This window comes from Vicugna pacos, chromosome 6, assembly GCF_048564905.1.
Source record: "Vicugna pacos chromosome 6, VicPac4, whole genome shotgun sequence".
Taxonomy (NCBI): domain Eukaryota; kingdom Metazoa; phylum Chordata; class Mammalia; order Artiodactyla; family Camelidae; genus Vicugna; species Vicugna pacos.
In genome coordinates, this window is record NC_132992.1 from 57,582,487 (window position 1) to 57,597,417 (window position 14,931).

Sequence of the window (14,931 nt, forward strand, 5' to 3'; positions counted from 1 at the left end):
TAAGGTCCTGGGTTCAAGCCCCAGTACCTCCACTGAAAAACAAATAAATAAACCTAATTACCCCCCGCCCACAAAAAAACAAACAAACTAAATATATTAGTTCAGAACAACTATAATGAAAGCCGTATCTCCCATCTGGCTTCTCCCCTCCCCTAGTCTCCCTTCTCCAAAGCAACTACTTTTAACCTTTTCTGATTTGGGTTCTTTTCATAATTACCTTCCTAAATAATAGGTCTCTAGAACGATCTATTGATTTATCACTGGATAGCCCCAGACACAATGAGGATTTGGCTCATTGCTACCATCCTCACCTCCACTCCTAACTTTGATAGTTGTTCGTTTACCTTTTCTAATTATTTACTTTTATGCCTTTGAACAATATTTCTTTTTTATGTGATACCTTGGAGTTTTGTTGAAAAAATTTGGCTTGTTAAAACCTTGAAGAATATTGACAGACTATGTCAGAATACTGACACCAGATTATGAAACCAAGTATTTATTTTTGCCAAAGATCTGGAGCACAATTCACAAAATTTATTTTAAAAAGTAAATTGGTTTCAGAAGAGAACTTAGTACTCTATTATATTAGATCAGTGGAAGGGATTTTGAAAGAAAATATACTTTCATGCTGAAATGTATTTTCCTTAAGCTTAAAATACCTCCATATAATCACTTATATTACAGGGAACTAAAAAGATGCAGAAATATTCATGAGCTATCACATGCCAATTCAGGGTAATATTCTTGTTAGCATTCATTACAAAACTATCCATTAGATAACCGTTCCAGAATCTTTCTTCCTTCCTCTCTATTTTTTCAATTGAGATACATCATATAGATAGAAGAGTGCCTAATACATTTATAAATAGTTTAAAGAATAATTATAAAGGCAATACTCATGTAACCACTGCCCAAGTCAAGAACAGAAACACCGACAGTCCATAAAGCCCACGTGTACCGCTTCCCATCGCAGCTCCCACTCGCCCTACAGGTAACTACTGTTGTCCCAGTTTAAAACTCTGTGAATATATCACTAAACAATTTAGTTTACTTTTACTATCTTTCCACTTTAAATAACTAGAATCATTCTGTATGTATTATTTAATAACTTGCTCTTTTGCTCAATATTTTTTGTGGGAGTCACCCATATCATCCCATGGTAGCTAGCTGTAGTTTGTACATTCTCTTTGTTATGCAGTATTTCACTGTATGGATATTCCAGGATTTATTTCTCTATTCCAATGTTGATGGGTATCTGGGGTTGTTCCGATTTGGGGGCTCTTATGAACAATACTGCCATGAACATTTTGTGTCTGTTTCCTGGCTTCTCTAGGTACAAACCTGGAGTAGAATTTCTGGGTTGCAGGCTCTGCATAGCTTCGCCTTTACTAGAAAAATGTTTGTTTTCCAAAGTGATTAAATAAACACTTGCATGTTTAAGCCACAGTAGTAAGATCTTATCACTAGGAGCAAAATGCAATCCCTAAGGGATACAGCAGTGATCTACCATTGTTCATTTATTCATTCATTACATAAATACTGGTTAAATGCTATCTTGTGCCAGGCACCATTTTAAGCATGGGTACACAGTGGAATAAGACAGAAAAGTCTGCCAGGTTTGAAATGCTGTTAAGATATATAAATGGAGAACTCACAGGACAGTTGTTACTAAAAAAAAAAAAAAGCTGAAGCTTAAAGGAGAGGTTGGTGGTATGTAGTCTTCAGATTTATCAGCCTATAGTTATTATTTAAAGTTTCAATAAAGGGGGTGGGAAGGGATAAATTGGGAGTTCATGATTTGCAGATACTAACTACTATATATAAAATAGATAAATAAGTTTATACTGTTATAGCATAGGGAACTGTATTGAGTATCTTGTAACATATAATGGAAAGAATATGAAAATGAATATACATATATATATATATGTATAGCTGAATCACTATGCTATACATCTGAAACTAATACAACATTGTAAAGCAACTGTACTTCAATTTAAAAAAAATTCATAGCTCCTTCTGATGCCTGTACCTAATTTTGTATCTGCAGTTTTGTATTCTGCTTACACAATTCTCCAATTTGTATAAACTCAAGTCCCATAAACCTAGACGTGGCCTTCTTCATCGTCCTTCTCTCTGTGACACCCTGACCACATGTCCTTCACTGATATCATTTCTTCCTTAGCTTCCTGTGATACATCCCTCACGCCCACTGTTCTCTCTCCTTCTCCTGCCATTCCCTAAATGAAGATATGGGCTGACATTTGACCTCAACCTTGTTCTTGCTACATTATGCCTCTGTGAGTTCACTCATTCATCTCATCCTTACATGACAACTCCCAAATTCAAACTTCCAGTGCTGATCTCTACCTCTCAAACATGGGCAAATAATTATCCTCTTTTGAAAGTAATTTGCCATGGTAAAAATTCATCTTTTTATAAAGCTCAGGAGCAGAAGATGAAATGGATAAAAAGAGAAAAGCATATGCCTGGTTCCATCAGTATTATTCATTGGCATGCTTTCAGAAAAGAAATAGAAGGCAGCCTGTCTTAGTAACCTATTGCTGAGTAATAAATTACCCCAAATTTAGGGGACTAAAACATTTATTATCTCACAGTTTTTGAAGGACAGGAATCTGGATGAGTCTTAGCTAGGTCCTCTGTGTCAGGGTCTCTCCCCGGTTGCAATCAAGGTCTTGGTGGAAGTTAGAGCCATCATCTCAAGGCCCACACCGGGAAGGATCTGCCCCGTAGTCCCTCATGCGGTACTAGTGGGATTCAGTTCCTTGCAGGTTGTCGCACTGAGGGCCTCAGCTCCTGGCTGGCTGTTTGGCTGGAGGTGACCTGAGTTCTATGCCATGTGTGCTTCTCCATAAAGCAGCTCACAACACATGGTAGGCGGCTTCCTCAGAGAGAGCAAGTGAGAGGGCAAGAGAAGTAGTGCCTACCAGGGGGAGGGCAATAAGATGAAAGTCAGTCTTTAAGAGCTCAATCTCCAAAGTGACATCCATCACTTTTGCCCTATTCTGCTGATAGAAGTGAGTCATTAGATCCTGCCCACACACAAGAGAAGAGGATTACACAAGGGACTGAATACTGAGTCAGGGATTATTGGGAGCCATTTTAGAGGTTGTCTACCTGCCCTTCAGGAACTCACAACATAGCGCAGACAACAGGACGTAGTACATGAAAAAGACTAAGGTACGCGGCACGGTGACTGCCAATCTACACAGGTGTGTGTTAGTCACTCTGCACCTGAGCCGCTGTGCTCCTGTCAGGTTGCTTGAAACACGTTTACATTGTCACTGGTCTTCAGTGTATTTTGAGACGCATTCCAGGGAGAGTGTCCTTCTCCCCTCTTACCTCAGAATAATTGTTATAATAATGTAAAACGTAAGCTTAAAATCTTACCAAGAGCCGTGCTATGCGGCAGTCCCAGAGTCCCCGTTCTTCCCTGCGTTGCAGCTAACTGGGAAGTGCAGTGTCTCCGTTTCATTCTTGCTGTGTGGTCAAAGCTCCACCGAAATACCCCTCTTCATTAAAGTGGGAGACAACTTTACCACGGTATGACTTATATACAGAAACTCAAGTTTCTCAATTTGTCTCTCGAGTTTTCCTCAGGCTATAAGAAAAAAAATAGACCAACTAGCTTATTTTCATCTCTCTGAAAATAACTCAGAGAATTAACAATTAGCACATGGGCTTATAACTACTCGTAGTAAAGACTGAAGTGCGTCCTGGCTGCTTCGGCACCCACCGTGCGCTCACGTCCCCTCAGGCTCGCGGTCTGAGGCCCGCGTGCAGTTCCACCCCACACCGCAGGGGACGGTCGCGGCCCTTCGTCGCGCCCGCTTTGCGACCCCGCTCCCGTCTCTTGTCAGACCCGACCAAATCGCGGGGAAGCGGGTAGGGAAACCATAGAGACGGCGGCCCGGTGTCCAGCCTTGCATTCTTAAGAGAAGGCTGTCCCTTGTGCTGCGTCAGGGAAAGCACGTTAAGGTTCTGGAAACTCCGGCGCACCGCCACCAGAAGGCTGCGCGGGCCTGGCTCCGGCGAGGCCGGCGCTTCCTCCCCCCCGCACCGGCGCAGACAGGCGTGGCCCCGCCCTCCCGGGCCCGACCCGGAAGCCGCCGCGGCCGCCTCGCGCCGCGCTCGCTTCTCCTCCAGGGACTCCGTGCCTCCCCGAGTCGTGGGGCCCGCCGCGTCCTCCTTCCTCGGCCCCCTCTGGCCCATGGGTCTCCATGGCGACGGCGGGGGCCCGGCCCGGAGGCGGGCAGCCCGAGTCGGGCCGCGGCGGTCCGGGGGCCTTCGCGGCGGCGTCGCCGTGTTCGCCGCTGTGGCCGCGGTGTTCACCCTCACGCTGCCCCCCTCGGTGCCGGGGGGCGACTCGGGTAAAGTACTTTCAGGTCGTCCTTTCTGCCTCGTCTGTGGTCCGCACTGTCCTCTCTAGGTCTGGTCAGCCGGCCCCCTCCATGCGCCCGCCAGCCTGGTTTTTGCAGGCAGGGTTTTGCAGTCACAGCCAACTTCTGTTTCCATCCCTGTAATTTTCCTTTAATTCTGGTCTCTTTAGCGCACAGGCTTTCGAGGCGGATCTGGTTGGTTTCACCTGTTGGGACACACCCACCTCTCCACTTCTCCAGATCATTTTTCTGAATTTGAGTTTTTGCTTTCCCTTCCTTTTTAGTCCACAGATGTAGCTTACTGAGTCCTTAAAGTCGTGTTCCAGCCAAAGGGATAACGAGTGGTGAACAAGGGTGGAGAGGGTTGTAATGCGGGCAGAGACAATACACAGACTGCTGAATAAACAACTACATGTTAAGTGGTGATAAGTTAGTGGAGGCAGAGGAAAATGTGCTGGACAGTGGGGTAGGGAATGGCTAGTCGGGAAAGGCTTCTGAGGAAATGGTATTTTAGTTGAAACCCTATTGTCGAAAAGGAGACAGCCTTGCAGATTATTTTCCGGAGAACGCTTGAAAGAGTGGAAGCCGGTTGCGGCTTTAAACAAGCTGCTTCTGTTAAAAAGAAAAGCGTGACTCGGGGACCTTTTAAATCACATGAATAATCGTTATGTATTTGGGATGAGAGACAAGATTCAGGTTTTATTTCAGGATTTGTTTTGCTGCCAGATTTAGTGACCACCCAATAATGCCTACTAACAGTGATTTTGTCAGAATGGTGCTGTAACTTTGGGTAGTGAATCTGTAGACTGAAAAACACCGAGTGCACTAGTTACTGCATAACAAGATATCCCCAAATTTAGTGGCTTAAAACAACGAACATTTATTATCTCATGTTTTCTGTGGATCAGAGATCCTGATGCAGTGTAAGTGGGTGCCTTTAACTCATGACAAGGTTGCTGTCATGGTGTGAGCTGGGGCTTCAGTCCTCTCAAGGTTCGGCTTGGCAGGGATTAGCATCTAAGCCCCATCCACTTCTTCGCCAAATGGGTTTCCCTGTAAGCTGACTTCTGTCAAGAGAAAGAGATGGCACCCCTGCCTGACAACTCTGTCACTTTGTAACCTCATCTTGGAAAAGACACACCACTGTCCTGTTTTATTCTTGGAAGTTAGTTTGTCCAGGCCACACTCAAGGGGAGAGGATTACACAGTGAGAATAGTAGGAGTTGGGATATGTTGAGGGCCATTTTCAAGGCTGCCTACCACATTGAGGATCCTTGTTCCTTTTACAGGTTATTACCTTTGCTCTTTCAGGTCCTATGGCGCAAAAAGGAGCAATGTTTCTTTAACATAGTGGGAAATAGAGTTACCATGTTGCCAAGGCTTATATTAGATAGTAGAAATAACTAGTGTGAGAGTTTTGACATTACTGAGATCATTACTCAGAACTGGGTAGTTCTGTACCTTTCAAAACAAAACAAAACACTGACAGTTATTTACCATGGTTGTTAGAGCCTGAAGGATGGGGTTGGAATGAATAACACTGAACACTTACTTTGTGCCAGGCACTGTTCCAAGTACCTTTTGTGAATTGTCATTTTAATCCTCCCAGCTCCTACCTTGTGAGGTAGGTATTGTCAGTTTCTTTATTTTATAGATGACAAAACTAAGGTTAAGCTGTGTCCAGAATCACAGCTGGAAAGTAGGGGCAGTCAAGGAGAGAACCCAAGTAGGTTGACTTTAGAACATGCTCTATCAACTTGTGCTGTAAATTCTTTATTAAATCTGTCATCACATATTTAGTGATAAGGCCTACTTAAAATGTGTTGTTTTTGCCTTATTTTTATTAATGCTGTCTTCTATTTTTTCTCCCAAAATAAACATCTATTCACTTTGAGTTACCAGACTTTTTGGGTGTTCTGACTTGTTTGGTTTGACACTAAATGGTGGTTGCTTCTAATACTTATATATTTTCCAAGTATTGCCAGTAAAACTTGTATAATCACATCTTTGATAATTTTGTTTATATGTTGAATGTACTGTTCTCTTTGAATTTTGTGTTTATGGAATGTATTTTCTTACCAATAAATAGAACACATCTCAAAACCAACATAAAGCATGTATTCTTCTTCCTGATAAGTCTTAAATTATACTCCATAAATCTATCACATGTGGCCTTGCCAAAAATTATTTTGCATTGCTTGATACACATAGTTGATTTATGGGCAGGAGCGCTACTGGTCCTTTAGAGGAAAGCGTAGGAATCTAGCCTTCACTTCTGTTTGTTATTTTGGGAAAAATAAATTTGCTTCTATGTGTTTATATATTTTTAAGATACGTCTTGAACATACTTGATGTATGACAGTATAATTGTATAATTAATATAAAAAGTGTAGTACAGAGGGAGCTGGGTTTTGTAAAGGTGAAGCATCTGCTGACAACTCTGAGCTTGCCACCCATCTGTGACCCAAATGGAAAAGCTGTGGTTCTCAAATTTGCATGTACTTGAGAGCTGCCCGGGGAGCTTAGGCCCGATGCCAGAGGGTTTAGCGTAGGGAGGTTGGCGGTATGGTCAAGGAATCTTCTTTTTTTAGAGGCGTCCAGGTAATTCTGATGCAGGTTGTAGTAGGACTTCCATTGGAGGAAACCCTCTTATAAAGAGTTGGGGGACAGCCAGGACCCAGGAAGCTCTTTTTTTTTTTCAACTATTTACTTTTCTTTTTATCATACTCAATTTTAAGAGTAGTGTCTCCCTTTAGCTTTTTATCAAGGATACCCTCATAGACTTTGAATAGTAGCATCTTTTCTGTTTAGATTTTAGTTTAACATTTGATACATGTTGGTGTTAGAGGTTTGTCACATTCAGATTCATCTTTCTGCCAACAGAACTCCAGCAAAGAATAGCAGCACATTGACTTTTCAAAGGTAAAAAGAAGTTAGAGAAAATAGGATGTTTTTCGTAATGTTAAGTGTAATTCTAAATACATTTTAAATGGAGGATAATGAATAGTGACCTCGCAAATTTGAACTCAACTGCTTCATCATATCTACAGAAATACAAGAACAAAAAACTGATTAAAACCGTTTGGGATGGAGGACGTGATAGCAAACCCATTCTAGAGTAAAACTATAAAATGGTTTGGTAACAGTAGTTACAAAGGAAACAGTTATTTTAAACATTTTTAAACCATAAATAATTTATATAAGATACAAAAAGTACCTTTGGCTTGTAAGATGTTCTTGAATATCTGCAGAAAACTTTAAAGATGTCCTTCAGTAAGTGACTTAACTAAGCAGCATCTGTCTTTGGTGCCTTTGTGGGATTTCCATGGAGCAAGCTGTCATTCAGCCTGAGAAGGGGCCATTTAAGTAGCAAGGATGACAACGTGATGGGTCTTTTCATCAACCTCCATGTGCAGGTTTTGAATGAGATTCTCTGTGTGGCAAGAGGAGGGAGAGGCGCCGATGTCTTGACAGTACCCTGAAATGGGTAGGATAATATGTTCAACTTAGTAGAAAAGACAAATGAAAACAACTAACAGAATATAAGGCAATCTAAATAAGTGCTAAATAGGTTCGAGCAGGTTCTATGGAGGAGGAAGAAGTGATTAATTATGATGGGGCAGGATGGGGATGGGGATGTGTAAGGAAAGGTGTCACTGAGAAGGTTAAATTGAACCAGGGCTTAAAGGACTTATGAGGAGATGCTTGGTGAGAAAATGAGAGATGAGAAGTGCAAAGAGGACCGTTCCAGAAGAACAACGGGTAGTCAGGTGTGACTAAGGTGAGCATAGGTTTCACGGACATAAACCTTGGAAAGGGACCTCGAAGCCATGGAGGGCTGGCATGTCATGCTGAGGAATCAACTTTGTTCAGTCTGCAGAGAGCAGCTGTGGAGGATTTTTCGACTAAGGAAACAGTCTGACCTTTGGCGGGTGGGGGTGGCAGTAGTAAGTGACTTCAGTAGGCAGATGGATTGAAGTAGAAGATTGGTCAAACTGTTGCTACAGCCCAGGCCTGGGAGGGGAAAGGTCTAAACTGGCCAGGGCAGTAGAGATAAAGAGTATTGACATCCACTGAAGGATAGAAAATGGACATTAATACATTTACCAATAGATAATAGTAAATTTCATAAATCATCAGTAAATATTGATTCTTACATTGTACTGCGTTAAGTTGTATAGGGATGAGAGCACAAAGCCTGTGCTTTGTTTTAACAAATAGGCACTGAATTACTACATCACAATTTTAGAAATAATCGCTAATGGTGAGGAATTATAAAGAACTGTGTAAATGATGTGATGACTTAATGGTTTGAAAAAATGTACTGTGGTAGTCAGAACTTACCAAAATCACTTGGAGTTAATAAGCATTTGGCAATTGTTTAGAGATATCCAATATAATCAATGTAGGCAAAGTATCCAAATGCCAGTTTGGGGCAGAATGGCACATTTTATAGACTGTTCAAGTCTCTGATGTCTGCACCTTTTACATGTCACAAAGTTGTATCTTTACGGACAGTTCTGTACTTAGTTCTCAAGGGGTAATACAGTATTTTACACTAATGTTCTGTAAGAGTTTTTATGTAGTTGCAAGTGTATACAACTTTCAAGAGGGAAGATAAGCATTTTTAAAAACTAGAATTCACCTATATTTCCACTGACCAGTTATTAAAAACTATCAGAGATAGTTTGTTCAAGAAGACCTAAGGGAGAAAATATTCTGAGACTATTTCATGCTGTTAAATCTCTACAGATTTACAGTTTTATCCAGTCAAATTAATGCAAAACCCCAATGCAAGCATTTGGATTTTGAAAACTTCGGAGGAGTGTCATTTTCTAATAGTAATTATTGGTTTTACATTATTTTTTCACAGGGGAACTGATCACAGCCGCACATGAGCTTGGAGTAAGTATTAGTTTTATTGTTTAATCAATGCTCTCATTAACAGTTTTAGGAATTAAGAAAGTTTAATTAAGCATGGAGTAAAGTAGATTAATTTATTTTCAAACCCCAGTTTTTAGTAACTTATAAGTACAGTACGTGACAATTTACTTTAAGTTTTAAATCCAATTAAACTAAATTATAAAGCAAAGCCTTTACTATATATACAGTAGCTGGCTTATTATCACCCCAAATTTTGTATAAGCTATGGAGAATGAAATAAATCGGGTTAACAGTTTTAATAAGTTTATTATTTAATAAACTTTATTATGGTGCATGATCGCTTTAGGCAAGACCTTAGGACTGTCAGCATGGTGGTAATCCGATAGCAGTGTGGTCTTTCAACTTTCTAACCAGTACGATATTTCAGAACCTGCCTTTTTTCAATAGCCTTTTAAATGACCCTAATGTACTGTGAACCCAGAGAACAAACTGCTTAAGAACTGACAATGAAATATGTCACCCTTTCTCTAGGTGACACACCATGTGATAGACGCTGTCAAATCCACTAAAGAAAATATTTATTTGTATTGGCACAAGAGGATTACAATAGAAAAACCACTATTCAAACATTTAGTCATTGTCTCTTAATCTTTATACTTGCCCGAGAAAAGGGCTACTTTTCAATTAAAGCCAGTGTGACTCTTCCTTTACTAGATGAAAATCTTCTGACTGTTGCTAATTTTCCCTTAGGTTGCCCATCCTCCTGGCTATCCTTTGTTCACTCTGGTGGCTAAACTGGCAATTATACTGTTTCCTTTTGGTTCAGTTGCCTACCGAGTCAATCTTCTGTGTGGCTTATTCGGAGCAGTAGCTGCATCACTCCTTTTTTTCACCGTTTTCAGGTAAAGTAGTTGATTAATTAAAATTAATTTTGACTAATTGGAGATGGAGTTTTCTTATGACTGAAGTACATACATTAAAAAAAAATTTGTTGCTTGAATGGTTTCCCTCATCACTCCTGTGATTTCACTTTCTTAATTTACAGTAATTTCATATGCATTTGACCCCTCAAATGATTACACAGTTGGTTCTGCTTCATACAATGGAGAGAGGGTGTCACCAGTTCATTATCACAATTCTCTGGTTAGGCAGAACTAATAAGGTTTGTCATTTTATGAAGATGCAGATGGGCCAGTTTAATTCAACAACATGAAGTTCATCTTTTAGTAAATGGTAAATATCATTTAATTACTCACAGTATTGCTGATGGGCAGCTGCCTGTCAGGTCCAGAGCTAATAACTAATTATATTGTATTCTAAATATGCACATGTTGTATATGTTTTGAAATGAGGCTGTTAACTAAGGAAATCAATTTGGGCTGTGGTTTTAGTAAGGTTTCAGTTTGTTCCTTTATAGCTATAGGGAAGATAGGCAAATTAGACCCCACTTGCTTTATGATGGAAGGCTTTCCTAGTTTGGAAGGCTACCCTGCTTTTAAAAAAATGGGTCATTAGTTTGGGATATTGGTAAACTCATTTGTCTTTGTTTGGCTCCTTTAATATTAACTCAGCCTAACCTATGCCTAAACGGATTAGAGTGAAAAAATACAAATTATACTTCCTGCAAAGGGAAAACCAAGTTAAAACATTTCTTTCAAAAACTATTGCAGATTTTATTATAAAAACAAATAATTTTGTATGTAAATATCATATAATTTGAACAAACAATTTCAGATGTCATTTTTAGAGACTGATGTTTCTATTTACACTTGTCAGATTACTGCCCTTCTACTAAATTCTTTCTAAAGTGTCTTTTGATTATTTGTAGAAAGGTAAAAGTTAACATAATTATGACTCAAGCTTACTTTTAAATCTACTTGTGGAAAGCTTTCAAATTCAAATGTTTTAATTGTTGATCATTTACTGAATTTTAATCTATATCATTTAATCTATTTTTATTTCAGTGTTACAGTTTTCAGTGATAGCCAAATCTTCAAGTACAAAATGTTTAAAATAATATTTCTACTTGGGCTGATTAGTATTATGAATGCTTTCTTTTCCTAAGTGATTAGAATAATCATTATTAGAATTGTTTCTTCCAATCCTTTATAATTAAGGCTCTGTTGTTATTTCCGTTGAGAGAAAAACTCATCTTTTTTCATTTTCAAGTATCTAGGTTGAAATTTAGAACTTACCTGTTCTGTATTAAATGTATGAGTCACTAATTTTCACAAGGCATTCAAGACAAAGACATTTTAAAGAAAACTAATACTTGTATTTATTTTGCTAGTTCATCTGTATTTTAGATTATTTCTACAACGTATGCGTATATTTAAATGCTGTAGTTCTTATACATAGCTCTTAAGTAAAGTGATTTATTTTCTAAAACTTTTCCATGTTTTTCAGTATATTAATTGTTGGTGCCCTTCCACGTAAAAACCACTGTAAAAATCAAATATAAAAATCTTTATCTTTTCAGAATCCAAATAGTTTGCATTCAGTAATTTTCCTTTGAGTTGTCCACATTTTAAAATAGCTTTTTATTAATTATGCTTGATTATAATGGGCTTTAGATTAGCACACAAGCCTGTGACTCTTTTCTTTTAACATACAGTCATAGTGATAAATACATGTACTTGCTGACATATGTTTTAAATCAAAAACTCTTAATACGTCTAAACTGGATATTTGCATGGTTTTAGGAATCTGGGACTCTGGAAAAGTTGCTTTCTTTCCAGAAAGGGACTTGATAGCATTATCTCTTACATGCATTTTAATATGGAAATACTTCATTATTTTGAACACAAATAATTGACAAGGTACACGTCCTTTGGGAACAACCTAGTTCAAGTGGCAAATCTGTTTTGTCAAACAATAGCCACCCTTCAGGAAAGAGCAAGCCATCTCTATGGTAATAGGACTAACAGTAGCCTATTGATCGAGTGGAAGAAGACATTATACAATGTCAGCTGGCTTGTTACAATTTCATTTGTCGTATGACCTGAACTTAACCTTTAAAACCTTTCTTCTGTGAATATAAACCCAACAGCAGGATGTGGTTTTTGTGCAGCCATTACAGTAACAGCTTTTTCCCAGTCCCCGTGTACAGTAAATGTATTCCTTTACAGGTGGACTCCCTCACCAGAACTCGTTTAGGAGACATTTCACCACTTTATTCATTTACCAGCCAAGTCATCACTCCATTTTGTTGTTGAATATTGAAGGGTTTTTATCCAGGAAACAGTTGTATTCTTTCTTCCCTCCCATCACTTGAGAGAACATTACTGTACATCGAGGATTAGTGCTGACTGGTGTGCTGGAAATTAATTCTTTTAACGGGTTTAGGTTTTTTTCAGGTAATTGTTCACATGGCATTCACTATATTTAGCTCTTGGGGTGGACATAAAGACCTTCTGTACCTTTTAAACAAAGATTGTATTTCGAAAGCAAATTTCTGTTTAAATATGTTGATGTAAAAAGCTCCATTTTTTTCAGTAAACATGACTTAGATTGAAAGAACAATTTATTCGTTACTTCCAATTACTATGTAATTTTTGCTTTTCTTGCATCTTTCTCCTGCTTTTAAAAGCCTTTAAGATGTCATTAACACTGTATTTTTTGTCAATCTTTCCTAATGGTTGGCAAGAACTCTTTTCTGTTTGCTTTGCTCTGATGTAGAAAGCATATGAGTAAAACTGCACATTGAAAGCTGTCACTGTAGTTTATTAAATTAAAAATAGTAAGATTGTGGCAGTTGTTTCTACATGTATTTATTTGAGTATTGTCCCCTTCAGGGGTATTCTAAAGCATGCATTATGTTAAGGGAGTTTAATACATTTCGTTTATAGGAAACAGTGTTTGTTTTATTAATGTTGTACATCTGTGCATTTAAGACTGGAACTGAGATTTTCTCTTTTAAGGCCATTAAAGTAAATGGTTTTGAGGAACTGAGATTTTCTCTTTTAAGGCCAGTAAAGTAAATGATATTGCAGTTTGATAGGATGATATTTAACGTGTCTTATTTGAAATTCACAAATCTTATTAATATAAAATTTTTTAAGTTATAGGTACTGTAAATCACTAATATGAACATCATTTAGCATTACTTAGTACTTGAATTTCAGACTCATTTTCTAGGAAACATCAAGCTAGGTCCTATATACTTAGTAAGGAAGGAGTACTGAAATCACTGTCATTAACATCACTGTGCTTACATGGTGTCACTGAAAGGGAATGCAGTCTATTGTTAGCATCATATAAAAATTCTTTACCTAGGGGAACATTTAAATTGCTTATGATCTCAGGTGAGGTCATATCTGTATCGTGTGTATGTCAATAGTTACGGGGCAGGGAATATATTCGCAACAGGCTTGAGAGTCAGCATAGGCTTTTCAGACTAAACTGTTAAGGGCCAAATGGAACTAGAGAAGAATTCATTTAGCAATATTTGTTGCACACTCATGAATCAAAAGTAAAATTCTTATAATCAAAATTCAGTGCTTATTTTAAAGAAAGACAAAGTCACTAATTATTAAATAAACGGTTTTTCAAATATTTTTCCTAAAAGGCACTGTTTCAGGAAACTTGCATTAAAAAACTTTCTAACACCATTAACATTGTACAGTAAGTCAGATCTCAATGTCAAGCAGGTTCCCTGGAATATATGACTATTAATAATAATTAAAAGTATCTTGAAACTATGCCTGCTTACTACGAAGAACTTACAGCCAATTTCAGTAAAATTTAAATATCTCCTGGTAGATTATTTTGTGCCAGTATTTTATTTATGGGGCATTTTATTTTTTATAAGTTACACATTTCTAAACATTCTGCCGCTGCTAAAGATTAATTTGATGAAACTTTTGGAACAGTTATACTTGAGTCTGAACACTGTGTCTGCTATTCTTAGAGCCTCAGCTAAGATTCCATTCAATAAAGAACTGAAAATTAAAATGCCATACCTTAGAGAATGTAGAATCTCCTGCTTAAGGGACATTTGGATTTTCCAGCTCAAAGAGTATTTTAGATTATTGCCAGAGAGAATAATGCGAAGCTCTCCCTAATTTCAGAGGTAACTATGCCTAAGTAACAAATAGTCACCAAGTTTTTGTAGTTGAAGAAGAATGGAAAGTACTGGAGCATTAATTTCCATTCAGGAGAATATCTGGCTTGATCCCTAGTTAATTGATCATATATTTCTCTCATACTTGTATTAAAATTGCATTGACTCAGACGGGTTAAGCATATTAAGGGCTCAGTTCATTTGCATTTTCTTATAAGCAGAGGGACATATTAGGCTCAAATAGTGGCACTTCATTTTGAAGGGGAAAAAAAAGCAGGGCAAAAACTCTTTTTTAAGACTGTAGAGTCTTTTCTGACAGCTAGTCAGAGTTAGAATTAGTTCAAGGAAATGTTAATAATGCACTGCCTGGACTAATCCCTTTGATATCACCAGGTATCCTCCTGTTCATGGGTTAATTGCTTTAAAAGCGAAGGCAATATTCTGAGCGGTGGGCCGCTTCACCTTTTCACAGCTGTTACCATTGAGTGACAACTAAATCCCATGTGTAAGATGAGGAAGAGCTCAATCTCCAATTGGGAGAAAATTTATGTAAACCACAATCCCTTCAGAATGTGCGGAAGTCAT

General features: G+C 38.4%; 1 protein-coding gene and 1 long non-coding RNA gene across 4 annotated transcripts in view; one reads left to right on the forward strand and one right to left on the reverse strand.

Moving 5' to 3' along the window:
- Nucleotides 1-14,931, reverse strand: part of LOC116280978 (uncharacterized) — a 177,474-nt gene that overhangs the window by 146,680 nt on the left and 15,863 nt on the right. For both annotated transcript variants that reach the window (XR_012073639.1, XR_012073640.1), the window contains exons 3-4: nt 7,618-7,878; nt 3,412-3,622 (exon numbers count right to left, since the gene is read on the reverse strand). This is a non-coding gene — a long non-coding RNA (uncharacterized lncRNA). The remainder of the gene's footprint in view (nt 1-3,411; nt 3,623-7,617; nt 7,879-14,931) is intronic.
- Nucleotides 4,092-14,931, forward strand: part of TMEM260 (transmembrane protein 260) — a 61,209-nt gene continuing 50,369 nt past the window's right edge. For both annotated transcript variants that reach the window (XM_072963117.1, XM_072963118.1), the window contains exons 1-3: nt 4,092-4,391; nt 9,274-9,305; nt 10,035-10,186. In XM_072963117.1, coding sequence (XP_072819218.1) covers nt 4,232-4,391; nt 9,274-9,305; nt 10,035-10,186 — 344 coding nt within the window. In that variant the 5' untranslated portion in view covers nt 4,092-4,231. The remainder of the gene's footprint in view (nt 4,392-9,273; nt 9,306-10,034; nt 10,187-14,931) is intronic.